Source organism: Oculina patagonica, chromosome 7 (assembly GCF_052425735.1).
Source record: "Oculina patagonica isolate OP01 chromosome 7, crgOcupat, whole genome shotgun sequence".
NCBI classification, from domain to species: domain Eukaryota; kingdom Metazoa; phylum Cnidaria; class Anthozoa; order Scleractinia; family Oculinidae; genus Oculina; species Oculina patagonica.
Genome location: NC_135764.1, coordinates 11480771 through 11507082, shown reverse-complemented (window position 1 = coordinate 11507082; position 26312 = coordinate 11480771). Strand labels below are relative to the sequence as shown.

The window sequence follows — 26312 nt, the reverse complement described above, 5'->3', positions numbered from 1 at the left end:
ATCTATTTTCAGACGTTCAACAAACGATCGCTTCCATCGATCGCAGGTGAATTAATTCTTCACTGAAAAGCTTAGAAATTTTACCATATATCATGATTGCTCGGCGGGACGGTCAGTTTAATTTATTTTTGCAGTGAGACAGAGAAACGAGTCAAATAATTTTCCTCGTTCAATCGAGCTTCATCGATGAATCATGAAGGATCAATCATAAAGGATTTTCAAGCTGATCAATCAAAACTTCCCCGTGCAGGTGAATACAGATTATTTGTTTTTATCTTAAAATTGTATTTTTTCGTCAAATTAGAGCTGTAATTGCAATATTCTTTAACAAAGAAGTTTTCTTGTTTTTGTACTGGAAATGTCAACTCGTCGAGTAGCAGTTGTTGTTTCAATCCGAGCGAGGGCCGTGCGAGCAAATAAAATTTTATTTCCATAATCTTAATTGTTCAGTGAACGATTACTTGTGCGACTCGAAAGGTGAGCCTCAAAGATTTTTACGAGTGTAGACATCATGTACTATACTCCCCCATGTTTAGAAAGGGTAAAATATTGCGTCTTCGTATATTATTTGAAAATACCTGGCAAGCAAAAGTTTTAGGAATTTAATTAAATAACCGCGCGACTGAGACTCGACTGGAGGAAACACTCGTTGAAACTTCACTGACCTTCACTGCAAAACGCAACCCAGCAAATATACAATTTCTTGCATAACTTTTTTTTCATGTTAACGGACTTGTTTTTATACTGAGAGGTTGCTTTTTGCCCTTTAAATGAAGCCACAGGGACGTCTTCTTCGGTGAGAGTAATTTTCTCTACCTCCATCGCGATTTTCTTTAGCAAGCGAGCTTGATGACGATTCAAAATTTCCCGCGAACTTAACTACAACTACCAGAAGTCTTTGCGCATTTACGTCATAATGCAAATGGTCTATTGAGAAGTTTCTCGTCCAAACACGATCTTAATAAGCACACTTATTATTCGTGTCACCTATGCCACAACTTCATTTTATAATCCTGCACTGTAGAATATTCTTTCGTTCCCTGATGATTGCCTAAGGGCATTCACTCTTCGACCTTGAGAAGGTTTATTGTACCGCGACTAAAGTAAATATCTTTTCCGGTCGTCTCGGCTGCGCGCGGCAATTTGTCACGAATTTAGTGGTCTCCATGTTGCGAGCAATTCTAAGCGTCGATCGTTAGCTCGTTACGTGGCCTTGGAAGTAGGCTCGAAACACTCCGCGATGTTTCCTGAAGTTATTCCGTACAAGTTACAGGTAAAAGGCTCGTAGAAAAGGCGAATGATTTGAATGAAAAAAAAAAACGGCTCAGACAGGTTCTTGCCGAGACCCCTGATGAAGTCCTTGCTTATCTTAGGGAGGAGGAAATCCTTACCCTTTCATCTACCACTTATTTTCATACCGTAGAATTCCGGTTATAAGCCCTGGGCTTATACAACTTCGTAAGGGGTTTTGGGTGGGCTTATAAGCAGAGGGGCTTATATCCGGGAGGGCTTATAAGTGGAATAAAAAGAACGTTTCGAAAAGAGCCACGTGATACGTTTCTAAGTTTAAAACGCATAATAAAGCAACATTTAGCCCTGTTCAGTACTGTCGTCCAGTAGAGGGGGGCTTATACCCGGGGGGGGGGGGGGCTTATAATCGTATGTATTTTTTTTGTTTCCAAGGAGATGGGCCTATAACCGAGGGGGCTTATAAGCGGGGGTCTTATAACCGGAATTTTACGGTAAACCTTTTACATATCTACAAATGGTTAAAGACATCTCTTTAATTTTCACTATAAAGGCCCTTTATGACAATTTTCCCAAACCTTTTTCATACCCCAACTTATGAAATCCCTATCTTTTTATATATTTATGGCCTGGAGAAGCCACCCCTTAAACAATTTGCCAAAGCAGCATTTACATAACCGCGAGTACAGAAAATTAGGCCTTTTTCACAGATATCAAAAATGGGAAGATATATCACACACTACTCTCAAAGATACTTCATTGATGTCAAAAGAATTTTTTAATCTTCTTTATAGAATAAAAAATAAGATTTACTTCTATTTCACTCCATACATTAAAATCTCTGGAATATTCACACCTAGCTCATACACCCTGAAACAAATTACATTCTTATTTTTGTCTGCGTACATTTGTCTACTCGCATCAAGAAAAGACCGGAAAGAGGCGTTCCATCGGAGTACAGCATTACACCGGCCAGTAATGGTCTCCGCACACGTGGGGACATGTAGCAGCGACAAAATATTGTGTTGTCCACACTGAGGGGACGTGGAGCGGAGACATAGCAGCAACAAAATAATTTTTGGCATGTGCAGCACGAACTTTGCAGCAGTTTTGACCCTGCGACATGTTACATAAAATTAAACTCGTTGAACTTCGTGCAACATGTCGCAGGGACAAATTGTTGCAGGAATTCGTGTTACACGTGCCAAAAATTATCAGCACACACGAGGAGACGTGTCGCTGCGACACGTCCCTGGGGCATTTCCCCGCTACAGTTACTTGTGCGTGTACACATTTTGATTTTGTTGCTGCTACATATTGCTGGGACATGTCCTGCGTCTTTTCTCCACAAAGGGTCAGGTAGCATCTTTCGCAAGGTCTCGCATGAATGGCCCGCTACCCCCTCGAGGAAACAATGGAACAAACAACAGGAACAATGCCCCTTGCCGCAAAAACAATACCAACTGCTACACTAGAGGACCAGTAGAATTACAAGTTTATGTTTATGTGAGTTGCGCAGATTTTTTTTAAACCAGTTCTCCAAAGTGGGCAAGTGAGATACTTTTATAAGGTGTTTTATTAGACTGTTCACAGTCCCCTATTTTTCCGTGAAGTCGTAGAGATCGATCGTTCAGTCCGACGAGCCGCCATCTTGGTTTACGAACGCGAGCGAAAACTGGGGAGAGTGCAAAAACCCCGTGGGTGGCTGGGCTGGATGCTCATAGCGTGGGGGTGGGAGAGCGGAAAAAATTTTTCCGCCCCGCCACACTCCCCCCCCCCCACCCACGGTTTTTTTTTTTTCACTCTCCCCATTTTTTGCTCGCGTCCGTAAACCAAGATGGCGGCCCGTCGGACTGAACGATCCATTTCTACGACTTCACGGAAAAATAGGGGACTGTGAACAGTCTAGTGTTTTATGTGAATTTACACTCTAGGTTCTACATTTGAGGATTTTCACTTAATCGTGATGAAAAGTTCAACTTTTCATTTCAACTAGGTAAGGTATTACAAACCACACTCTACGCTCTGCAGAAATAGTCGACACATTCGCGTACATTTGCGCAAAGTTTAGATAACTCTTCTCTTTTTCATTTACATCTATCGCTCTTTAAATAAACGTCTGCTAAAAAAAATAAATTAAGTTTGTTCTGTACAAACATTTACATCTAAGGGAATCTTGCTTTTCAACCACGATGGCTTTAAATTAAAAATACCGCCAAGCAAAGTTTTCTACCAAACGCCGAGGAATCTCACCAAAATATCTCCAAGCGCAGATTGTTTATTCGAAACATCTGCCCTTAAACTGGGTGATTCAGTTTAGATTTGAAAGAGGTTGGCAATTTAATACTTTTACAGACAGCATTTTTAATTCCTTAGCCATTGTGGTTGGTATGAAAAATTCCATTGCATATTAAGAGGTTCCGCCCCTCTTAGAGGGGCCTAAATTGACACCAGATGCCGGCACCGTGCCAATGGGACCCAGAGGTACCGTTCGGTTTCTGAAACAAGAAGATACGAAAAGATCAATAACAACATCAGAGTTTAAAAGACCCTTAGTTTCTTTCAGTATTCAGAAATAAAACAGTACCAAATCAAAGTACTGTCAAATAGCTTCCATTTGAATGGTCACACACTGGAGTTTCACACAGTCTTAAAAGTTAAAACCACCCTATGTATACTGCTCAACAGATTTCATTAAAGTGGTAACACACAAGGGTTTCATCCACAAACATACAAGTTAGAACCACCTTGTACACCGTAATACACAGTACCACGTGAAAAAAAAGACAACTATTAAACATGCACACACAGCATGTATTACAGGTACATACAGGAAATAACCTTGGTATCTCACCTCGCACAAGGAGACATGTCATAATAGCCGCTCTCCATGAGAACGTTTTCAATTATATTCTAAAACAGAAGAAACAAATTCGATTTAAAACGTGTTTCAACTTCTTAAGGGCTGATTTGAAGTTTTGGAGAGTCGTGGCGTACTCTGGATCGTGCAATACGCGTTCGAGCTCTGGCTTGGGTCGCTGTGTTGTGTTCTTAGTCTTGGACAAGACATTTTACTTTCACAGTGCCTCTCTTCACCCAGTTGCTGTATGAGCAATTTGACAAAAGGGAAAATTCAGGATGGAGAGGGGTGAGGGGGGGGGGGGGGAGGAGAGGTATCCAGGGGGAGCTATGTGTATGGCGTATGTGTGAAAATTATTAATGAACGGAGGAAACTTTTCCCTAATGTACGGCAAACCTACAAATCAAGCGAAGATCTGGTTGTCCACTCAAACTTTAAGGAGATTTTTTTTCTCATTTCTACTCAGAAGGACCAAAATGTCGCAGAAGTTCAGAAAATTGTATTGGAAATTACTGAAACTTTCATTTGCAAAATTTTCATTTGTTGTTTTTTTCTCATGGGCAAGTCACTTTCTCGGCCGATTCCATCTTAAGACTAACAGACGACGATCTTGATCGAAACCTTTGGAGCGAAAAACGACACAAGAGAATTCACAAACCTGCATCATTTCATAAGTTATTCCAATTTCCTGCGCGTCGGCCGATTCGAGATTCACCCCGCTCACTAACAAAATAGAAACAACAATATTAAGCTCGGAAAAAAAATCCGACTGAATTGAGAAACAACGTCGCAAAGGTCAACTAAAATTTCCACACCCACCCCTCCATTGCTTGACTTACCTAACTTGTCAGCGGTATCCTGCTGGTGATGTAAGAACGCAGGATCTCCAAAGCCAAACTTGAGGTCGATAACTTCTCTTGAGCCCTCGATCACCTGAAATGTATTAAAAGAATGAGGTGTCTTGGAGGAGAGAAAACAAAACGCCAGCAAAGAAAAGGTAACGATTTATTGCAATGATATGTCCTGGCTAAGGAATAATGTTCGGAACACAAGCTGCTTCAATCCTTAACCTCTTTTGCCACACGACTTTATTTACCCCCCCCCCCCCCCCCAGAAAAAAATAAAAAAAATAAAGGGTTTCATCACTGTATGTCTTGAAAGTATATCTTACTTAATAAATTTTACCAGTTTTTCAAAACAAGCATTTACGAAGAATTGCACAATTAACGCAGAAATAGTCTACGATAACCTGAAAATGTGAAACAAGGCCACAATTCCTACCTTTTTAACTTCGCTTTTGAGATTGACGAAAGAGCTGTTTTGTGGAGCAAACAAAGCTCTCTTGAACTGCTCTACTATTCTTCTCTGTGGATTTGGTGACAGCGTTGGGGGTAACTAGGAAAACAACAACAACAAAATAATCGTCATTAGATACGGCGTTGTAGCTGTCTAAGGGCCTGTTTACATGGAGGGAGGGTGCCCCGGCTAACCGAGTTACCCGGCAAGAAGGGATAAAACCTAGCCCGCCTTTACATGTAGAATTCACAGCCCTTCTACCCGAGATGAGACAGCGTCATTGAAGCGTGACACGGTGTGGGAAAACATTGTAGCTCCAAATGATTGAAGAAAAATATGACTGTTTACTGAATAATCAAGGCTTTTCCTCTTCAAACCTATTTTAATTTGATGTGCAAGTTCTCAGAAATTTACTGCGTTCATTTTTGGCGAAATTCAATCGAAATTCAACAGTATTTGGCTGTCAAATTGAAAATAAATTTGTTGTGTCGTGAATTAGGATAATCATTCCAACGAAAATTTCGAATTAATTAGCTGTTGCTCAAAGAAATATTTTCCAGCCGACCGATAAAACTAATTTTGATCAAATAGCACTGTTTGGGTCCAGTATATATTATATGCCATTTACTTCAAATTTAGTTCAAAAACACGCGCGAAAACCTATCCCGGCAAGCCGGGATAGCTCGGTCATAACCGTTTACATGGCAAAAAGCTGTCCCGCCTAGAAGGGTGCCCCGGGCAAGTAGACCGAGTGCCCCGGCAAGGCGGGTTACCCTTCTAGCATGTAAAGGCTTCAGTACGTTTTCTTAAGAAACGTATGAAAAGTTGGCTCGCCCAGGGTAGCTCGGTCAGCCGGGTAACTCGGTTAGCCGGGGCACCCTCCCTCCATGTAAACAGGCCCTAAGAGCAGGAGCGCTGGCCTAATGACTAGCGTTCTGGACTCTGTGTTGAAACATTTACCATCATCCAAGTGTTTAGTTTTCGTAAACGAAAACTTTCTTCCCGCGCTTAATTCTCCACAAACGTAATCAAATAAGGCAATCGACCAATCAGAAATCGAAGCAAAAACACGTGACCCATGCAAAGCGCGGGAAAAGACGCGCGAGTCAAGTCACTCTTGGATAGATTTGCTCCTGATTGGCTGAAAAAATAGTACGCTTGTTCTGATTTGTTAGAAAACGATGCACGCATTTCTTAAACCTGAAACAAACGAGCGCCACAAAACCAAAGCAAAACCATAATTGCATTGCAGTGAATTAAAAATTGCTCGGCTCTATCTTCAAGTAGAGTGGTAATTAAAGAGTTACGACAAATCTCGACCGTTTTGTTAACGATTCACATACCTGCGTAATAAAGATGATCTTGTGAAGTTGATTGAGGATTTGCGAGATGGGATCGTTTATTTGACGAACTTTGCGAGGCGATATGCTAAGAGTTGCCGCGGCCGTGGCTGAAAAGCAAAATATTAATAGCATCAATCAAAACGAGCCAATTGAAATTGACAGAAATGTTTCAACATCAATGCAAGGAAAAGCTAGTAAAAGGGAGAAAGACACACATCAACAACGAAAACAAACAGTAAAGAAGTTAAGGAAGGTACCATGATGAGCTCAAACAGTATACTCACGTGGTCTTGCTTTTAGCTGTCCGCCTGCACTCTGCCGTCTGTGCATTTCCACCGAGGAGCTAAAACACGACAGCAAGAAGAAATATTAACATCTATCTTCTTGATAGAGTATCAATACAAAGTCGATTATTGAGGTCAGGAGATTTGAGCAGCTGCCGTGATCAGCAAGAACAAACCGTATTTAAAAGATTGGCGCTTCAAGAAATAATAAAATAAACTAGATGGCTCTTCGTTCACTGTTCCCGATCGAATTAGAATTTAGCAGTGTTGATTTTTGTGGAGGGAGGAAAACCGGAGAACCCGGAGAAAAACCCTCAGAACAAGGACGAGAACCAACAACAAACTCAACCCACATATGACGCCCGGTCAGGGAATCGAACCCGGGCCACATTGGTGGGAGGCGAGCGCTCTCACCACTGTGCCGTTCCCGCTCACCAGTAATGAGGAAATCAGAGATTTCGCCATGAAATATGTGAAAAAGGAGAAAGTCTTTCCTTTTCTCAGTGTCCAAATTCAAAGCGCGATTGTAACGCTTGGTTTTCATGCCTATCGGCGGCCGCAAGGAAATGATATCTGCGCTCACCTAACGTGCACCTCACGGGTTCACGTTTGGAAGCCGATAGGAAAAATAGGTTTGCACTGAACTTCACATAACTTGTCATTATTACAAAAGTAATACCCATTTCTAAATAAGTTGGTTTTGCACTAGTACTCGTTTTGATACCGAGGTTAGAGGCTATTCGGAAATGGCCTTTTTACCAGCAATACCAACCTGCTTTGTGTTCTTCGCGATGGAGCTTCACTTATCCCTGAAGCAGAAATCCCGGATGTGGTCACGCCATGTGTCGTTGTACTTGTAGTCGTGCTAGTTGACGTTCCAGCTTTACTGCTGACCGCAAAATCAACATGAAGTTGCCTTCGCGCGCCCTTGCGAGGCCCCGGGGGCTTGGGTACCGCAAAAACGTGAGAATTTGACGTAGAAGAATTGGCGCTCGACTTTTCAACAATAGTTCTACCGTTCGGTACTTTTTCCGTACTTGTTTTACTCGGAGACGGCTTATCGTGTCTACTACTCGACGATTTCTCGACGCTTCCTTTACTCGTTGATTTATCGGTAACAGGTTTAAGAGTTTTTTGTCGCCGCGATAAGCCTGGTGACGAATTACTTTCATGCTTCGAGCCGCCATTTTGTTCCGATGATCTAATACTAGAACCCAGCCCTCCGTTTGCTTGAACTTCTCCTCCAATGTCTATTCCAGAGTCCACTTGAGGGGCAAGTTCTGTCTCGCCGTTTTTATGAACACCGTTCTTGTTGAATTCAGCTAAAGCATTCGCCGCTTCGAACACGGTGTCGCTGCCTTCAGGCACGTCCACAGTCCTGAAGCCAGCGGCTCCTCCACTACTTGACAGATTCACAAGCTTGTCGTAGCGTTCTTGTGAGGCCCAGAACAGGCGATGGTAGTTCTGCATGTTGCGAGTTGCCTCGATGTAATGTCTGGAAAGCAACACAAAGGTACCGATATGTAACCAATAATTGCACTCTTTTTTCAGCAATAAAGCCCTTTGCAAAGCCTGTACCACCCCACCGCACCCCACCACACCTTACCCCACCTTGCATCATTACAGAAGACGTACCGTTGAGTTCGCTTTCTTTCTCTGTCCAGTTTCTTTTCCAAGCTGATCTCATTGGATCGCAGTTTGTCCACATAAACCAACATTATCTCACTGATAATAGCAGCAACCTGACAAGAAAGCATCATTTAACAATTATAGGTTTCATATTACAGTTCCTTCTTTTTAAAATCCAAAGGTTGATCCAGATCTTATTTCTCCTTACAATATCCATACATTGTCAAGTAGACAGGCGATGAGAAGATGGAAAATCATCTTGATGTACAACCCTACTACTGATGTATGTACCTTATTATAGGAAATTAACGATACATGTTATTAACGCGAATTTCACAAATTCGCGTAAAAAATTGACGTTAACATTTTTTTACTATAAGGATTTAACCAGAACTTTTCTTAAATTCGCGTTAATTTTATTACGGGTAAATTTTGTTAGCGTTGTTAAAATGCTTCCTTATATTCCTATAATAAGGTATTTACTGACCGCAAATTCGCAGATTTTTGGTCTAAACTGTTCAGAAATGTGTGGTAGGCAACTTTACCCATGAAAACATTATATTTGAACATCTAAAGGAAGATATAACCTTAATTTGCGGATAGAAATCAAGCTATGGCTGTAAATATCGAATTTTTTTTAAGATGCGCGGAAACAACTTGAAAAGTTAAGCCTTAATTTTTCAAGTTGCAATCTGCTTCCATCCGAGCCATCCGCAGCCAAAGATGCCCGTTAACAGTTTCAGTGCCATAATATAGCAATTTTTAATAAAAATGGACCATTATTTTTAGGTTTCCTACGACACAAAATAATATAAATTTTGCTATTCAAAAATCTGGTTAAAACCGTGACAAAGTCCCTTTAACACAGCAAAAAAAAAAAGAGGGATCACAAAATCCATAACGCATACAGCACTTTTATACCGGTTAAGCATCAACAATGTTACATGTACTTTGTATTATTATACATGGTGTCCCAGCTGTGGCTGCCGCCTTCTTGCTTGCTGTTTCTCTTCGTCATCCCAACATTTTCTGTGAGTGACGTCATCCTACGCAGTGCGTGTGCGTGCGCCCTGTCTCGCACCGGTCATTCATTTTTCGTCCGATGCGATTCACCTCGTTCTCCGCCTCGCCTTCCGCTTCCAGCACTTTTATCGTTCTCTCCTCATATTTTAATGTAAACAGTTTGAGTTGCGTTGATTCAAGATAAGAATAAAACAAAAGTTGTTATCCCCCCCCCCCCCCCCCCGCCAAAAAAAACACTTCCACCCCTTGTTAGGGACCTATAACAGACACAATTTTCCAGGGAATAAGGACAACAACAAAAAAACTAAAACTTATTGCTCGTGTAACGGACAATGTTAGCATACCTGGACAATATCTGGTCTTTCGTCAGGATTCGGTCGCAGGCATCTAACGAAGAACAAGTTCAACGTCATAAATAAAGCACAGAAAAAAAGGAAATGGTAAGGATTGAATTCAGTCAAAGTTCACAGGAACAATAGGTAAAATCTCACGTGTAGCTATTATGTAAAATCGTCTTTTGAGCGATTTAGTGGAATTCAGTGGAACTTCGAGACTTGTTTTTGATCTTTGGTGTTGTTAGAAATGATTTCTTTTGATAAGATATTTGAAACAGTAATATAGAAGTTTGCAATAAGATGTAAATAATTTTGGTACATAATTTTGTCCAATTAATACTCAAAGTCCTGGTGAATTCCGTCTTAATCACATTTTCCACATCGTTACTGCACGGAACGTATTCTGACTGACCGACCAATTAAAGTCCAGGCAACTCACCTTGTAACTGTCTCTGACAGCTTGTCGGAGTACTGTCCAGGTGGTATTGGCTCGTACTGGGCTTCCACGATCTGCGATCGACCAAAAATAAAGAAAGGTTACTACAAAGTATCTTCCACAGTCAAAAAGTAACGCAAGGCTGGTTTTCACAAGCGACTGGTTTCCAAGAGTCAAAGACGGAGTCAAAGCGCACAGCCTTACGCAATAGTGAAAATCAAACCAACGGAGTGGTAAGTGAGTTACCGATTCCGCTTATGATTCCGTCGTTTATAATAGAGTGAAAACTAAATTGTGGGAGTCGCAAGCAGAAAGGGAGTACCCGGAGGGCGTAAGAGCTGGCATTGTGATTAGTTTGTTCTCCCGCATCTCCTTGCGACTCTGACAATCTGTAGCTCTCACAAGCGACCATTTTGATCTTTACTTCGATTCAAAGGTAAAAGGTTAAGTCTGCGTGCGAGCCTAGTGCCCTATCAGGCCGGAGCTTATCCCGGTTTCTGTAGCATTATTCAAGCGACAAGGAGTATTTCTACTCCCACCTGGATGGGATGCTAGTCCATCGCAGGGTTACCCCCCAGCATTATTTCGCCGGTACCCATTTATACACCTGGGTAGAGAGAAGCACTACGGGAGTAAAGTGTCTTGCGCAAGTGTAGTGCCCCGGCCAGAGCTCAAACCCGGGCCGCTGGATCCGGAGTCCAGCGCACTAACCATCAGGCCACCGCGCCTCCCTTGATTCAAAGGTAATTCGCAAACAAACTTCATCTACATGTTAAGTGGCATACAGCTCTTTTAACACCGACCTTCACTAATTTCTCAACGTACCTTGGTAGCTAGAGCAAGCATGTTAGACGAATAAAATGGCGGTTCAAGAGTCGCCATTTGATAAAGAATGCATCCTGAGGCCCACACGTCAGCCTTCTCGCCATAAGGCTGACTCTGGACAACTTCAGGACTGAAATAGAGAAATCAGAAACACTCAGTCCTTTACTTCACTTATTGACACACAAGTAAGACTTTGTAAGCTTGTCAGTTCAAAGAACAACAAGATGACAGATGACAGCAGGGCCTAAAGAGTAGAATGCTTTACGCCATTTTATCCAAATCAACCATAATTTGAGTCAGTTTAAAGGTGCTCTTAAGTACAGCCCTGCCCCGTGAAAGGAGGACGGCTGCACACAGGCTACGTTTTTAGTTAAAAGGCAAAACTCAACTTATGTCATTCTTTCGACATAAATATAACTTAATCAAATATCCCATAGACATGTTGATATCGTATGTATTTTATTTTATTTCAATTTGCCGTTTTGCAGTGTATTGTAATGCACCGTATTGTAATTTGTCAATGAAGTTTTACCAATGAATCCTGTAAGAGGTAACCTCGCCACTTTTTATCTTATTAAATTCTCTGTCTTCATTAGGTATTTCGTAAATGAAAACAAGACCCAAAAGCTGAGAAAATATACCGTAGAATTCCGGTTATAAGCCCTGGGCTTTCCTTCGTGGGTTTTTGGGTGGGCTTTGGGAGGGGCTTTTTCGGGAGGGCTTTGGCGGGGCGTTTCCCGGCCTCGGGAGTGTTGATCGACGTTTTGTAGACCACAGCACATTTGCCCTGTTCAGTCTGTCATCCGGTGGGGGGGCTTTCCGGGGGGGGGCTTCCGGATGTTTTTTTGTTTCCAGGTTGTGGGCCTATCCGGGGGGCTTTACCGGAATTTACGGTATGTATGTACCATGAGTATAATATTGTTCCAACCATCGAGGTCATCTTGCTTGCATCCGGGTTTTTCTGCTTTGCTAAACCAAAATCAGCTGTTGAGAGGAAGAAAAAGAAAGATAATCAATGATCTCGCTTGGCGCCATAAAAGAAACTTACAGCAAAAATATAATCAAAGTGGCTATAAGCCACTAAACTCGGAAAAGTTATTATGAAACGAGAATCGAAAACAACAAACTGGCAAATATAGATTTGCCAAAACAAATTATGTTTAACACTCTACACTCCAGCGGTTCAATTCACTTAGTTTGATTGTCATCTAGCTGCTAATCGAGAGCAGGCTGAAAGGCCAAGATATAGAGTTCGGACCATCCGTTGCAAATCTTTCTTTTTACTTTTCCTTTTTTGTTTTTTGAAGGTTTGACAAAATAATAATATCATTAGAAGATTTAAGTTTTGGTCTATTTCAATAATACTGACATTAATACAGTATTTCGGCTGGTAATAAAGCATGTTAATACTATTCAGTCCTCTCTTCTAGTAAAACACTCAAATGACACAAAAATATACATTTCACTCTAAACAAAAAGCAGAGTGTTCATGTTAAACGAGTGATCGCTAGTAAACATCAAATCTTGCGTGACCGTGACCAAGGAGCCGGATGGGCCGCGTGGGTCTGGAACGATTTACCGACAAAACGAGAAACGAAAAAACGCCGGCCAGATTATGAACCGACTACGCATGGTTAACTAGAAATGTAGGTTATCAGAGAACAGGTTTAATTCTATAGAGGCCTTAAAACACTTGCACGCATTGCGTGTCTATGTTAACAGGAATTGAGTGAAATTCACTTCGCTTACAACAACTCTTTTCCGAGTTAAAACCCAATAACTTACTTATCGTAACTTTATCGTTTTCTCCCAGCATAATGTTGTTTGGTGTAAGGTCTCTGTGGACGATGTGTTTCTCTTTGTGAATATAACGTAGTCCTAGCACGATCTAAAGCGAAAAAGAAGCAGATATAAAACAAACGAACGAACGAACCACACACACTAACATCATAAACGAACTAACAACAATGATAAATTTAAGAAGCTTACAACAAAGGGAAAATTACAAACCATCAAAGCCTAATTAATGTACCTGTATGAAAATATGCCATATTCTATCTTCGGAAAATCTTGTTCCCTTTTCCTTTAAGGAATTAAAATGCTCTCCGAGAGGTGCTCCTTCGATTAATTCCATAACTACATACAGCTTGTCCTCTGCAACAAAGAAATGGATAGTGTTATTGTAAAAAAAAAAAAAAAAAAAAGACAACGCTTTACCTAAAGCTGACAATGTGGACAATTATTGGACGATTGGTTAAACGTATTTGAAATGCGCTCAACGTAGAAAGTTAAAAAACACAGTTTTTTTTTTTAACTTCAATCCGAGAAATTGGAACGACAACTGAATGCAAAGTCACTTACTTTCTTGAAAGGCCTTGTGGTACTTGACTACATTTGGATGTCTTAGCTGAAAGGAAAGGAAAATATAAACATTCAATGCCAACCTAGAGTCAAAGCTACAATCCGAGACAAACGTCTTGGGACACTTCACCGTTTTGACAACCCCCCCCCCCCCCCCATCCCACCCCACCCTCTACACACCCCAAATGAATATTGGTTTCTATACTCAAAATGTACGACAATTAATATGCCAACATTGTTTTGGGAGAGAAGGTGAGAATTGAACAATGACAGTCGATGCCTGTTTTTTCCTTGCTAACAATTTAACATTCTCACCTGTTCTTTCATGATAGTTGTTTCGTTAACAATTTCGCCAACGCTCTTTCCTCTCTCTTTGGCCGTCTTTCCAAGAGCAGGATTGTGGACCGACATCTAAAAAGGTAAAAATTCCAACGTTACCTCAAAACTTCCTGTGAGTTCATGGATTCGTTAACTTAGCACGAGGGCCATACTGCGGTCGGGGGAACAAGTGCCAGTTGATTGCGACATCACCTCTCCGAGAAGTGACTGAGCCCGCGGTTTTCGTCCCAGAAGTTGCTAAGCAACATGACATATTTATACGCGCGATCATGTGCGACGGCTATCGGAGTACTCATGAGCGCTCGCGCTAGTTTTTGATTGGATAAAATAATTCGGAAATTCTTCAAGTGCTTTAACGAAGATTTGCCAAAACTGCCACTTATTCCACCGACTTACTGGGAGCGAAAAATCGATGGAGATATTTCCTTAGTACAATACTGGGCTATCGCCAACAGCAATGTTCTCTGTAAAATGGGCGAGAACGACATTCAAAAACTGGTTAAGTCCTTTCTACTTTTTCAATAATCAAAGTAAGGAAAACAGTTTACTTAGTCCTATACCTCTTTCATGGCAAGGAAGCTTTGACCATTCTTCTTTCTAACCTAAGAGTTAAACAAAAGGACGGCAAATATTAATCACAAATGACCGGCAGGGTTTTTCGGGAAAATATACGATCATTACTTTCTAGACATTCTACCTCATCGAATTAAAAATAATATACTGAAATGTGGGCAAATTAGTCAGGAGAACTTAATCAAATGTTAAGGTAATGTTCCTATTTCTTGGCATCAGGATAAAGCAATCTAATGGTATTTTTTTAAAACTCACCTTGTACACACTCCCGAATGCACCTGATCCTAGAAGTTCTAGTACTTCATATAAGCCAACGGAATGACTAGGAGCTTTATTCTGATTGGTTGTTAAAATGTTGTTCCTGATTACTGAGATGTCCTCCTCCTTGTGGGGAAAATGTGCAAGAAAAAAAAAACGCTCAAGTTATTTATGGGAGGCGCGGTTGCCTAATGGTTAGTGCGCCGGACTGCAGATCGAGCTGTCTGGGTTCGAGACCTGGCCTGGGCACTGCGTTGTGTTCTTAGGCAAGACACTTAACTCTCGTAGTGCCTCTCTCCACCCAGGTGTATAAATGGGTACCGGCGAATTTACTCCTAGGGGGTAACCGTGCGATGGACAAGCATCCAATACAGGGGGATGTAGCCGCTTATGGCTACAGAAACCGGGATAAGCTCCGGCCTGATGAGCCACTTGGCTCGACAGCAGGCTTTACCTTTTCCGGCTATCATGTTGTATATACCTGATTGAAGAAACGTTGACCCATGAAAAGCTCAAACCATGAACGATAAGACCGAATAGGTAGACAGCATTGTTGACCTTAGTAATAATATCCCATTTGTTTATAATCAAGGCAATGTTTTCTTTGAGAGCTTTAAGAGCATAATTTATACAACCTGACGTATGATAAAGATTGCATGAATTTATGTAGTGCCTGGTTAGCTAGGAGAGTCGGTTTGCAATGATAGAAAAATACAAATGAAAAACTTAAAAGCCAAAGAGGAGGGACGAAACTTAGGCAAGCTTGAAGCAGATTGCAGGTTACACGACTTGTTTGCTTTGTTTTGTTTTTTAGCTGTTTAGACATTTACCGTTAAAGTAGAAATCTTGTCCACTAGAGGCTTGTAGGCGTTCAGTTCCCTGACGTAATGCCCGACGTCAATAAACTTCTCGAAGAGTTCAGGAGGAAACAACCTACAGATCAAAGAAAAATTGATGTCAATGTACAGGTTTCACAGAATTGTTACAATACCTGCAGAGATAATTTGCTGTAAATACATGTATAATGAGTCAATTTTTTCTGTGGAGAAGGGGTGGCGTAACGCTAAGCGCGTTAGATTAAAGAATGAGCGGTGCAGATTTGAGCCCTGGCCGGGGTCATTGTGTTGTGTTCTTGGGCAAGACACTTTTTTCTTCAAAGTGCCTCTCACTCCACCCAGGTGTATAAATGGCATGGTATAAATGGATAAAAAAAATTGCATGTCCTACCAATTAAAGTTGTTACAAGTAAGCTCTCGAGAAAGGGATCTTGTCGAGACAAGTACACATACACAAAAGTAAGCCAGGCAAAACTTCAGAACTTCATTAGAGAACTTACCTCTTAAAGAGTTGGCGATTCCGCTCCATACTGAAAAGAAACCTGCGGGAAAATGAAACAAAACAATTACACCATGCATTAGTGGTATATGAAGTGCCTGTAAAAAAAGGCTAACTAGTTTCCAGCAAAAGAGTGCACGCAAGTTATTTTGGTAGAAAAAAATAAAGCGTCATAGTGCCCTTTATGGCGTGTTATTTTGGCGGGAAAAAGTAGAAGTGCACTCAAGTGAACGCGGGATGTCGTACATGTAGCCGAGATATTTTTAACTTCAAGATTTTGATAAAATGTCTTCTCGGTTCTGGCGAAAACAAGAAAACAATTTCTCCAAAGGTAGTTAACTTCATACTTTTATGATCAAAATATGGCATCAAACTATCCTCCAACAACTCAACCATATCAATTATGTAAAGGAAAACGCTTTGGGATATATACCTATCCTTGATATTTTTTCTTAAAGCTTGTGATAACATTAAGCACTGTACGAGTCATTGCGTTCAGATTTAAACGTCTTTGATAACCGAAAAAAGAGAGACACTTACCTCAAAGCTCTGAAGGCGCTTTTCTGCAAAGGGAAACATAAAACACACAAGTCAACATAGGTCAGTTTACCAAAGTGACTAACAAACATTGCGTGACATGAAGCGTTGCGTGATAAAAGCACATGAAAATTCCCAACCTACCTGCAGATGTTCTACTGTAGAAGCTTCATCGGAAGACGATGATTCTTGTGGAAGAATCAACAGACCCAGCAGATAAATGCCGTTGGACTGAAAACAAAGAAATGGATGGTTAAGGTTACTGATTTCTGATCACTTATAGGGCAGTTTTCAAAGGCCAACAGTTTTCAAATTTTTTTCACTCTGGTCAGTAACAAAGGACGCAGCCAACCAGTGAACTAATCAAAACTTGATGTAAATGCATGTAGTCAGCACGAAGCGTGGGAAAACGTACGCGAGCGAATCACAATTGGTTTTGGTTTTACTTCTGATTGGTCGAGAAAGTGGCGCGAATTTTTTTGAAACCAGTCACCAAGCCTAGTAATGCAAAACCAAGGCAAAGGAAAATTACTTTCGATGCTCATAGAAAAAACGCTTTAAAGAACCCAAAACCTAAGGTAATGGTAACTGGGTTGCTTTGAGTGACCATCCACAAATCATACAGCTACAAAAAAAATTACCATCTACCAACCTGTACAATTTGTTGTCCATTAGTGTCATTGACGACAAGTTCAGTCAGGGCAGAGCACACAGCTAATGACAAAAAACACATTCAAAAAGGGTTAATCAAGGTTGCAATTTTCTAAAAAAGTAAACTTCCTCAAAAGTAAATGGGACTGGGACCAGTGCCTATTAAATTTTATGGCCTGTAAAATGTGTCTGAATAAGAGGGGTGAAATGACCACTTTTATAGAAAGGGGTATTGCCTGCTACATGTCTTTAACAATTATCCTGTGAAATCGCGTGGAATATCGCCTGATACCTAGCCAACGATGCCGTAGGCTGAGTTTGCTAAAATTAGACAACATTCAAAAGGATTGATACTCTGGGTACCAGAGAATTTTTTCGCGTGCGCGCCTGAATACTTCACTTCAGCGGCCAAAGGCCGTCACCACAAGCAGCAAAGCCACGGGAAGAGACTTAACCGCGACTGGAAACCATGCACAAAAAGCCTCTGGCACCGAGGCAAGGATTAGGATCAAGTAGGACGACTATTTTATTAATCAACAAATTCTTGAAGAAACACATTTTACAGCTAGAAAAACTGTGGTTATGCAGCACTTTCTAAGTGTCCAAACGAATCTTGGCAAACTATGTATATCGCAGGATACGGAAATTGTTTGTTACTCTTCTATAATAAATAAGTTTCAACTCACCAATTTTCAATGGCATTGTTTCTTCCATAGACTCAGCTTCTGTCTGCTGAAAAACAAATGAAATTCATATTTAGGCAATCTACAGGGGACCTACCATATCAAAAATTTCAACATATAATAGGAAAAATATATGTGCACACCTAGTTATAAAAAGAAACTTAGTTACTAACGTACAAATTAGCAGAAATTTACACAAAATATTGAGTACCTCGGCATTGATAGACGCTTTTGAACCTGAATCTGAATTAAGATACAAGGTGTCACTGCTTGGCTTGCGATCTCTACAGAAAACAAAGATGCATGCATTGCGTTACAATGATGAAATCAACAATCTACATCTACATTTATTAAGTTGATAACATCGTTTAAGACATCACATCAACTATAAAAAATAGATACAAAATAAAAAACAAAATGTACATGCATAAATAAGATATAAAAATACTTAGTTACAATTTACTTGTTTGCAGTTACAGGTATGTGTAATGCAGTTACAGGTATGTATAGAGCAGTTTTCACTTGAGTGTCGAAAGTAATTCGCGTTGCATTAGTTTTGTATTAGTACGCTTTAGTGGTTGGTTTAAAACTCTCGTGCCACTTTCTCAGCCAATCCTAAGTAAGACCAAAACCAATCGTGACTCGCTTGGGCACGTTTTCCCGCACTTCGTGCTGGCTACAGGTATTTGCTTCGAGTTTTGATTGGTTTACTGGATTGTCTGTGATTTTTGTGATTGGCTTAAGTGATTACTTTGGTTTTGGATTTACAACACTCAATTAAAAATATTCTATGATTTGCAAACTTATTTGGACAGAAACAGTCTTGCGGTGGAGAAGGGGGAAAATCATCAGTGCGATTTAAAATTGCTTACTGTAAGAGAGCCAGTAAAAGGGGAATTCCACCAAGAACTCTGATGTCATTGCTAGAATCAGCATCTTCTGCCAGTTGTACAATAATCCACACCTGTATTACACAAACCAAAAACATCAGCATTCACTGAATGATAACTGATGTAAGCTATGAAAAGTTATTGGTTGGTAATTAGCCTGTTCCAGGCGTTCAGTTAGTTGGGAAGCACCCGCGGGGGGTACCCCCATAAATTTCGGTTAGGGGTGTGCCGCCAAGGTTCTTAAACCCTGACCCTATTTAAGGATAAAGAAAGCGAAAATTGATACCCTTTTTAAGGCCCAAAACCGAAAAATGACACCCTATTCAAGGGGAGGAGAAGCGTTCCGTGATGACCCAAATAACAGCTAACCGCGCACGGCAAGACACAAATCTTTATAAAATCGCTTTACTAATACCTGAACAGAAAATTCAGTTTTAAGAAACCTTTTTTTTTCGTTTAGCTGGGCGATTATTTTAGCTAATAGAATTTAGGTACCCTATCTACGGATTACACCGGGAACACATTGCCAAAAGGAGCAAAAATGATACCCTATTTAAGGACCGAGAACCTCAAAAACCATACCCTATCGAGCAGCACATACCTATATAGGCCACATATGGGAGTACCCCCCCCCCCCGGGGGGAAGCAGAGCAAAAAACAAAATAAGTGCGAAGACTGGCGTTTGGAAAAATTGGCGAATACGTAAGGAGAATTGAAAGTGGAAGGTTGTTGATAGATTGCAATAATCCCCTCTAAGAACAGTAATCCTGCTTTCATACACTGTGCATAGTAAAATGTACACTTACCACATTCCACAATAGTTTGAGATTGTCACAGTGTAGCAAGCTGAAGAAAACATGAACACAGTCTTTAAGTTCAGCAGAAATGTCATTAAATAATTACATCAATTGTTCATAGAATTCCCCAATTAACTATCAGTCATAGCAATAATCCTAGGTGACAACAATTTTCTCATAAGGGCTTGTACAGTGAAACCTCGATTTAGCAAAGTGCAAAGGGACTGGGGAAATTTGTTTGTTATATCGTTTGTTAGGTATATTTTACGTTTGGGCTTCCGGATTGTGTTTGTTATAACAAGGATTTCGTTATATCGAGGTTCATTATATCGAGGTTCTTTTCCATACATTTTACTGTAACTTTGGCCGGGCTGAAGAATATAGTTTGTTATATCAAGGACTTTGTTAAATCGAGGTTCCACTGTACTGATAATACAGCAAAACCACTGGTGATCTCACCCACCCACCTTCTGGGCCAAAACACCCACTCATGGACCTACTAGCTACATGTACATGCGCATGCACCCACGATGTACTTACATACAGAATACAAGCATGTAAGTGCCCCCCAAACAAGAAAAACAAAATAGCTTGAATAAAGAAAATGCTAACCTCAGACAAATTGGAATTCCATCGAAGACTTTCACTTGCTCTCTGATGCTGCTGTCAGCACATAATATTCTGAGCAGTCCAGCTGCCAACCTAATTCAACAAAATTAATGAGAAGAAATTTTATGGCACAGGGCACAGAGTCAAGTTTGTCCCCACTTCAAAATTTCTACCATGCAAATTGACCTTCTTAGCGATCTTGTAACCGTGCACTGAAAGCGACCTTCTAAGTGATCATGAAAGCGGCGTACATGTATGTGATCCAGCGCCACCACGCGATTACATCTGTTTAGAAATCATACTAATCTGTGATCGTAGGTTTAAATCATACCCTCATGCGACATCCGCAGACAACAATGTTTGTGGGCGTTACAATCGCCGCCCTTTGCGCGACGATTTATTTTCCCCAGGCCACCATTGCCAGAATACGATATCACCAGACAATCTGTAGGCAGATGGTATCTCATGACAGCGCTGGATCAGGTAGGCTTACAAGATCGCTTTGAAGGTTTTTTTGTACGGTAGAAATTTTGAAGTGTGGACAAACTTGACTCCACTGTGCCCTGTGTACATAATAGATGACAGGTACATCAATAGCTCAAATATGGCATAACCACTAAGTAAACTTACGTTTTGGAAAGCATATCATATTCTTGCAATATTCTCAATAGTATCTCAGTGCTGTTCAGTTCACCAATCAAGGCTCGAGGTCTTTCACTGATTTAGAAAAGAAGCATGTAAGTCAATAAAGGTGGAGAGGTTATTGACTACAACTACTGTAAGCAAAGATGAATTAGGCATGTACTGCTATAATTTTTACTTTGTGGTGAAATGCATATTACAGGACATGTACATAAAGCTGACCTTTGGGCCAATCCAATCAAGGCGTACAAAGAACAGTGAAGTACCATGACATCACTAGCTGACAAGAGGAGAACAAGAGCCTGTCAAAAAGAATAACACCGACACCACAGAATTTAGACTTCAGAAATGTATAATTGACACAAGAGGCAAGGTTTTCAAATAATTAACATGCTTCGAACTATAGTCTATTGTCATCTTTCAGAGTAACTGCCCCTTTGCTGTCTTTAATTAAAGTGTCACTATGTGCCTTTTAATACCATACAAAATTCTGAAGTTAAAAACTCAATGAACAGTTATGTCATGTTGGGTTTAAAGCTGCCATTAATCATCCTAGCTAGTAGATGTCTCAGGAAATTAAGAAAGGAAGTTTAATCAACAGGTTCAAAATGTCATGTTCGTGGGTTACTTGTGATTGGAGAATTCCAATCCATTTTGTTTGTTTGTGTTTTTTTCAGGGTTGTTTGTTTGTTGTCGCAATGATTGACGGACATGAAGGTAACTGGAAAAACCCAATCATTGCAATGTGGTTGGCTTTGAACTTCAGAGTTATTGAAAGGTGCACTAAATGATCTTTCACTGAACAGTCTTTGCTGAATATATTTATAATTATGAACTTACTTCCATTACAAGTACTTTAATTACATGAGTAAGTGAATGCACTTGTATTCCCACATACCTTATGAGTACAACATGCTATAAGCCACTCTCTCTGTTTAACATCTGCAGACAGTTTTTGACAGATGTCTGTAAAGAAGAGTAATATGACAATGAATAGTGGCCAACACCTTTTGTTACACACAATAGATTGGTCACATTTCTGTTTACACACCATTCTACAGGGTAGAATGATCAAACATTGTGATTGTGATTCTCATGAACAAATTATGTACCGTAGTTATATGAGACATCATCCGAAAAAAAAATAACATATGAATACACAAAAAGCTTAAAAACAACTAACTTAAGACACTTATTTTACAAAAATATACACAAGGTGTTTACTTGTCATTTCCTTCAAAATGTCAACAGTAAATGGTTCTTCTCCATTCTCAAGGTAACTTTCTGTCAGTAGTTGTAACCGCTGGTAGACAAAAAAAAGTACAATCGCGCATTAGGCTGGGGATGAAGAGTTTCAATTATAATACTAAAATTATGTAGCTGTTATAATTAAATCCTCCACAAGGCAGGCAGACCAAGGTTAGAAGGGCACTAACAGTGTGTGATAAAGGATATTATTTACAGCTCAGTTAACATTTGTTGCTAAGTTAAGCATAAGCATATAAGGCTCGAACCAATCGTTTTAAACATAGCTTTTTTCCTTCTATGGCAAATTTTTAATATAGTTATAATAGATTAGATTTTAATAGTGTCTTTTTTAATAATTTATCTCTTGTAAATTTTTACGCAATTCAGTTTTAGACTGTCATGTAAAAATATCAATAAACTATCTATCTATCTAAGTTAAAAGTATTTGAAATTAGTCTTTATTTCATGTTTTTAGTGTTAGGTAGCCTGGTCACGTTATCAATAATTTTAAAAACATATTGTACATATTTTATTAGTAATAATGCAGGTAATGCTAATGTAATAAAACTATTATTGCACCCAAATAATAAATACAACTTGATTAAACCAATAGCCAGTCAGGTACCGGAACCTCACAGATCACTGAAATCAATGCCAGTCCTAGGCAACATTCTTAGCCCAACACTACTGGGATTGATACCAGGTCTATAGAGTTTTACCTCTGAAAGAACTTTGACTCCACCAAGATTAAAAAACTCAACCTTTAAATGAAAAGGAAAGGTTTATCAACAACATGGACAGTTAAAAACAATAACACTACCTCAGGTCTGATCTTAAATACAGTGTTCATGCATATATACATTGTATGTTGTAGATTATATTTATCTCTGGTAAATAAAATTTTTCAAACCAGTTTGATTTTTACCTTTTTTTAATTTTACATTGTCTCAAATTCATTGTCATTGTCAGGGAAATAAAAATAAAACTGGTATGAAAAATTTGGAACCAAAGAAAACTTTAAACCATAACTGTTAATTTGAAAGATTTAAGTATATTTGAGGAAACCAAAAACACTTTGAACAGCAAACCAGTTGAGTGTAAATTTGATTGCACTGAAAATAATTCTCTATACAGTCTGGAAGTTGGGAAAATGCATGCTCTACACCAAACTCTCCTTGAATAAACTTCAATCTATAAAAAAAACTGCCCCACCAGTATCATGTATGAAGCTGTATATAAGTATTTACTAAAACAGTGGATAGTGTTTTTGGCGCATGCTGATTGGCTACTCGAACTCCGAATATCATTTGCTATTCACCTCCGAGCAACATGCCCTAGAAAATTGTAATCTGAAACAGCAATTAACTAGTCAAAAATCATCCTTTCAGGCTATATTATCTCACTGTTTTAGTATATACTAAAACAACTATTCACCTCAGTGTCGGTGGCTAGTGGTGAATATATACATCGCCACTTTGAGGCTCAGTAAGACTAGCCACCTCCACTTCAGTGAATAGTTGTTAATTAAAGACGTTCGCGCCAAAATTTTCTACTCGATAGATTTCTTTAATTTTTTTGCTGCGGTCAGATAATGAGTGACTTGTGTCAGAAATGCAAAAAAAGTTGGGGTCACCAATTTCGTTTCAGAGACAAAGCGTGTGGAAAAATAACCTGATTTTGAAAAATTGGCGCACGTAATTCAGCATGATTTACAAGGTTTATGGTTAAAAATATCAAAGATGAGTTTATAAACGAAGGCTAACGATCTAAGTCACATTTTGTAAAAGTGCATCTGTTGCAAAAATAATTCCTAGTTTGCCATCTTTTTTGTAAAACTTAACCCTGGAAAAACGCATTTGAAACTGACGTACGGCAAAAAGGAAAGCTCAAAAAGTGGAATTCAAACCGTCAGTGTGACAAAAAAATCAAACTTCCACTCGATAGTCTTATTTTCATTTTCTCGCAAAATGTAGATATTAATGAACAAAAGTGATCCGGCAAGAAAAAAGTAGGGGTCACTGACCATTTAAGAGAGCAAATTGCAAGCAAAGCTAGCGGAACGGCAACCCACCCTATATGTTCTTAGAAATTATTTTACTCAGCGCGCGCACTCAAAGTATGACGTGGCATGGCGTTGCGACATGAATTACGTGCGCAGTAGGGATGTGCATAAACAATAAGCACGAACGTCCTTAAATGGCCATCTTGTTTAATTAAGGTAGGTGCCTACCCATTCCTCAAGGGAGACCTTAAAATACTGTACAGGTCTGACTTTATTGGTACATGTACCTGGAACACATGATCTCTCATCAACATTCTGAGGCATATTAGCACTCTGAGGATATTCTCTGGAGGAACTCTTTCAATCCATTCCCTAGGGACAAACAAACAAAAGGAAACTGTTTTACTTACAGATGAACATCTTTTAAATTGGAATTCTCAGAGGGGTATGGTGGAAGGGTAACTTCCATGGGAGGGGTACAGATATTTTCTAGAACACCACTGTTGTGAAAACAAGTATTCTAATAAATTTCTTAAGACTTATTGACCAAGCTTGTAGCTAAGAAAACACTAAGCTGGCTCATAAACAAGCCCAGCTGGCTTTCCTGGCCTAAGCAGCTCTAAAAGTTTACCTACATGTAAATCTGTTTTCATGTGAAATTTCAGCTGGATCTTGCTTAAGGCTTTGTATCTACATGAGGTTAATAATTGATAAACATACTGGTAAATAGTCACTTACAGGTAGCAGACTCTTTGCTTTACAAGGGCTGTGAAAATCTAGAAGTGAACAAAAATGACAATTTGACAAAATTATCGAAAACCGGGCATAAGTTTGCGCACGTTTCAGCTGTTTCATGAAACATAAACCAAACCAGGCTTTTAGCCAGGATATAAAAAGTGGGGGTCCAAAATTTTTATAAAGCCTGACTTTGTCCCCATAGGAGGGCCTGAGGAGCATGCAAGGTGTTTTTCTGCAGTTATGAGTGCAAAGGTGTCTAAAAACTTCCAAATTTGCTGGAAAAAACCTCTGTATACAGTAATTCATATTAAATGTCTGTGATAAGTGGCCGTCCACAGGACTCCTGGACTCCCACCTGGCTAAAAGCCTGAACCAAACTCAATCCTCCTTGCATGCCTGGCTGACATGCCTCGCTGCCTCACATATTTTATATTTGATTAATGACTTTTGAAAAGCTACATGTACCATTTACCAACCTGGCTGAAATAACTATGGTAAGTATGTGAGCTGAAATTCCTGACACCTTGATATCTGGAACTGTTGTCAAAGCAAAAAGGAAACCTTGTTACAACTAAAGCAGTCCTGGATTAAACTTCAACAGTCAACAGCTAAGTAATAATGGCAAATAGATTAAACTGTATTTTCCAAATAAATGCCAGGCCCCGATAAAACATTGGAAATTAGATATTTAAGGCTGGATCCACAAGGTAAAGCTTTAAATAAATGCCCTGAGCATGAATATTTATTTGAGGTTCAGAATTTTTTAACGTTTTTGCCACTATTGTTAAGCCATTCTCATCCCCAGAGCCGCTTGTCCCTCTTAGCTGGCGGAGATTGTGCAAGAGAACGAAGTGGCTTTAAGGACACATGATTTGATTTGCTGGATTTTAACAAAAGAAACAGCCAATCAAATGAACTGTTTTAAAATCCCTTTTTTAAACAAGAGTTTAAAATGGTTAATTTGATTGGCTAGATTTGAAACTCCCTTTGTTAAAATTTAGCTAATCAAATCATGCGTCCCCAGAGCCACTTGTTCCTTGTGCCCCAGGCTCTGCCATCTAAGAGGGACAAGCAGATAGATCTGGGGACAAGATGGTTTTTGAACCCCAAACAAAAGTTGAGCCTCACCGAGTCACACCTGAGATTTCAAAGCCAATTTCTGGCTGCATTAACAGGCTTTCAACACAACAGTATATACAAGTACTTCAAAGCAATGTTTCTAACCTGAATTTCTCCAAAGCCAGAGCTTCTGTTGACTGGTGCTGATGTGGCAATACACCATTTGTTTGGGCCCAGGGATTAGATGTTGTGTTCTGGTTTTCATCTGGTATCCATGAGATGGACGGAAGCTACATAAAATGTATAGCATA

General features: G+C 39.8%; 1 protein-coding gene across 2 annotated transcripts in view; it reads right to left on the bottom strand.

The window, feature by feature from the left end:
* Nucleotides 1-2007: 2007 nt before the first annotated feature.
* The window catches only part of LOC144661487 (serine/threonine-protein kinase Nek10-like), a 28778-nt gene continuing 4473 nt past the window's right edge, over nucleotides 2008-26312 (bottom strand). For both annotated transcript variants that reach the window (XM_078522265.1, XM_078522266.1), the window contains exons 4-41: nucleotides 26167-26291; nucleotides 25419-25479; nucleotides 24943-24980; nucleotides 24492-24576; nucleotides 22922-22963; nucleotides 22179-22257; nucleotides 21853-21920; nucleotides 21177-21256; nucleotides 20943-21029; nucleotides 20316-20405; nucleotides 19713-19752; nucleotides 18889-18980; nucleotides 18228-18300; nucleotides 18020-18065; nucleotides 17335-17396; nucleotides 16827-16913; nucleotides 16686-16708; nucleotides 16147-16188; nucleotides 15641-15743; nucleotides 14808-14936; nucleotides 14540-14581; nucleotides 13956-14051; nucleotides 13641-13686; nucleotides 13312-13433; nucleotides 13065-13167; nucleotides 12185-12263; nucleotides 11280-11409; nucleotides 10458-10528; nucleotides 10028-10070; nucleotides 8667-8773; nucleotides 7804-8526; nucleotides 7032-7090; nucleotides 6748-6854; nucleotides 5390-5503; nucleotides 4948-5041; nucleotides 4767-4831; nucleotides 4103-4161; nucleotides 2008-3746 (exon numbers count right to left, since the gene is read on the bottom strand). In XM_078522265.1, coding sequence (XP_078378391.1) covers nucleotides 3659-3746; nucleotides 4103-4161; nucleotides 4767-4831; nucleotides 4948-5041; nucleotides 5390-5503; nucleotides 6748-6854; nucleotides 7032-7090; nucleotides 7804-8526; nucleotides 8667-8773; nucleotides 10028-10070; nucleotides 10458-10528; nucleotides 11280-11409; nucleotides 12185-12263; nucleotides 13065-13167; nucleotides 13312-13433; nucleotides 13641-13686; nucleotides 13956-14051; nucleotides 14540-14581; nucleotides 14808-14936; nucleotides 15641-15743; nucleotides 16147-16188; nucleotides 16686-16708; nucleotides 16827-16913; nucleotides 17335-17396; nucleotides 18020-18065; nucleotides 18228-18300; nucleotides 18889-18980; nucleotides 19713-19752; nucleotides 20316-20405; nucleotides 20943-21029; nucleotides 21177-21256; nucleotides 21853-21920; nucleotides 22179-22257; nucleotides 22922-22963; nucleotides 24492-24576; nucleotides 24943-24980; nucleotides 25419-25479; nucleotides 26167-26291 — 3600 coding nt within the window. In that variant the 3' untranslated portion in view covers nucleotides 2008-3658. The remainder of the gene's footprint in view (nucleotides 3747-4102; nucleotides 4162-4766; nucleotides 4832-4947; nucleotides 5042-5389; nucleotides 5504-6747; nucleotides 6855-7031; nucleotides 7091-7803; nucleotides 8527-8666; nucleotides 8774-10027; nucleotides 10071-10457; nucleotides 10529-11279; nucleotides 11410-12184; nucleotides 12264-13064; nucleotides 13168-13311; nucleotides 13434-13640; nucleotides 13687-13955; nucleotides 14052-14539; nucleotides 14582-14807; nucleotides 14937-15640; nucleotides 15744-16146; nucleotides 16189-16685; nucleotides 16709-16826; nucleotides 16914-17334; nucleotides 17397-18019; nucleotides 18066-18227; nucleotides 18301-18888; nucleotides 18981-19712; nucleotides 19753-20315; nucleotides 20406-20942; nucleotides 21030-21176; nucleotides 21257-21852; nucleotides 21921-22178; nucleotides 22258-22921; nucleotides 22964-24491; nucleotides 24577-24942; nucleotides 24981-25418; nucleotides 25480-26166; nucleotides 26292-26312) is intronic.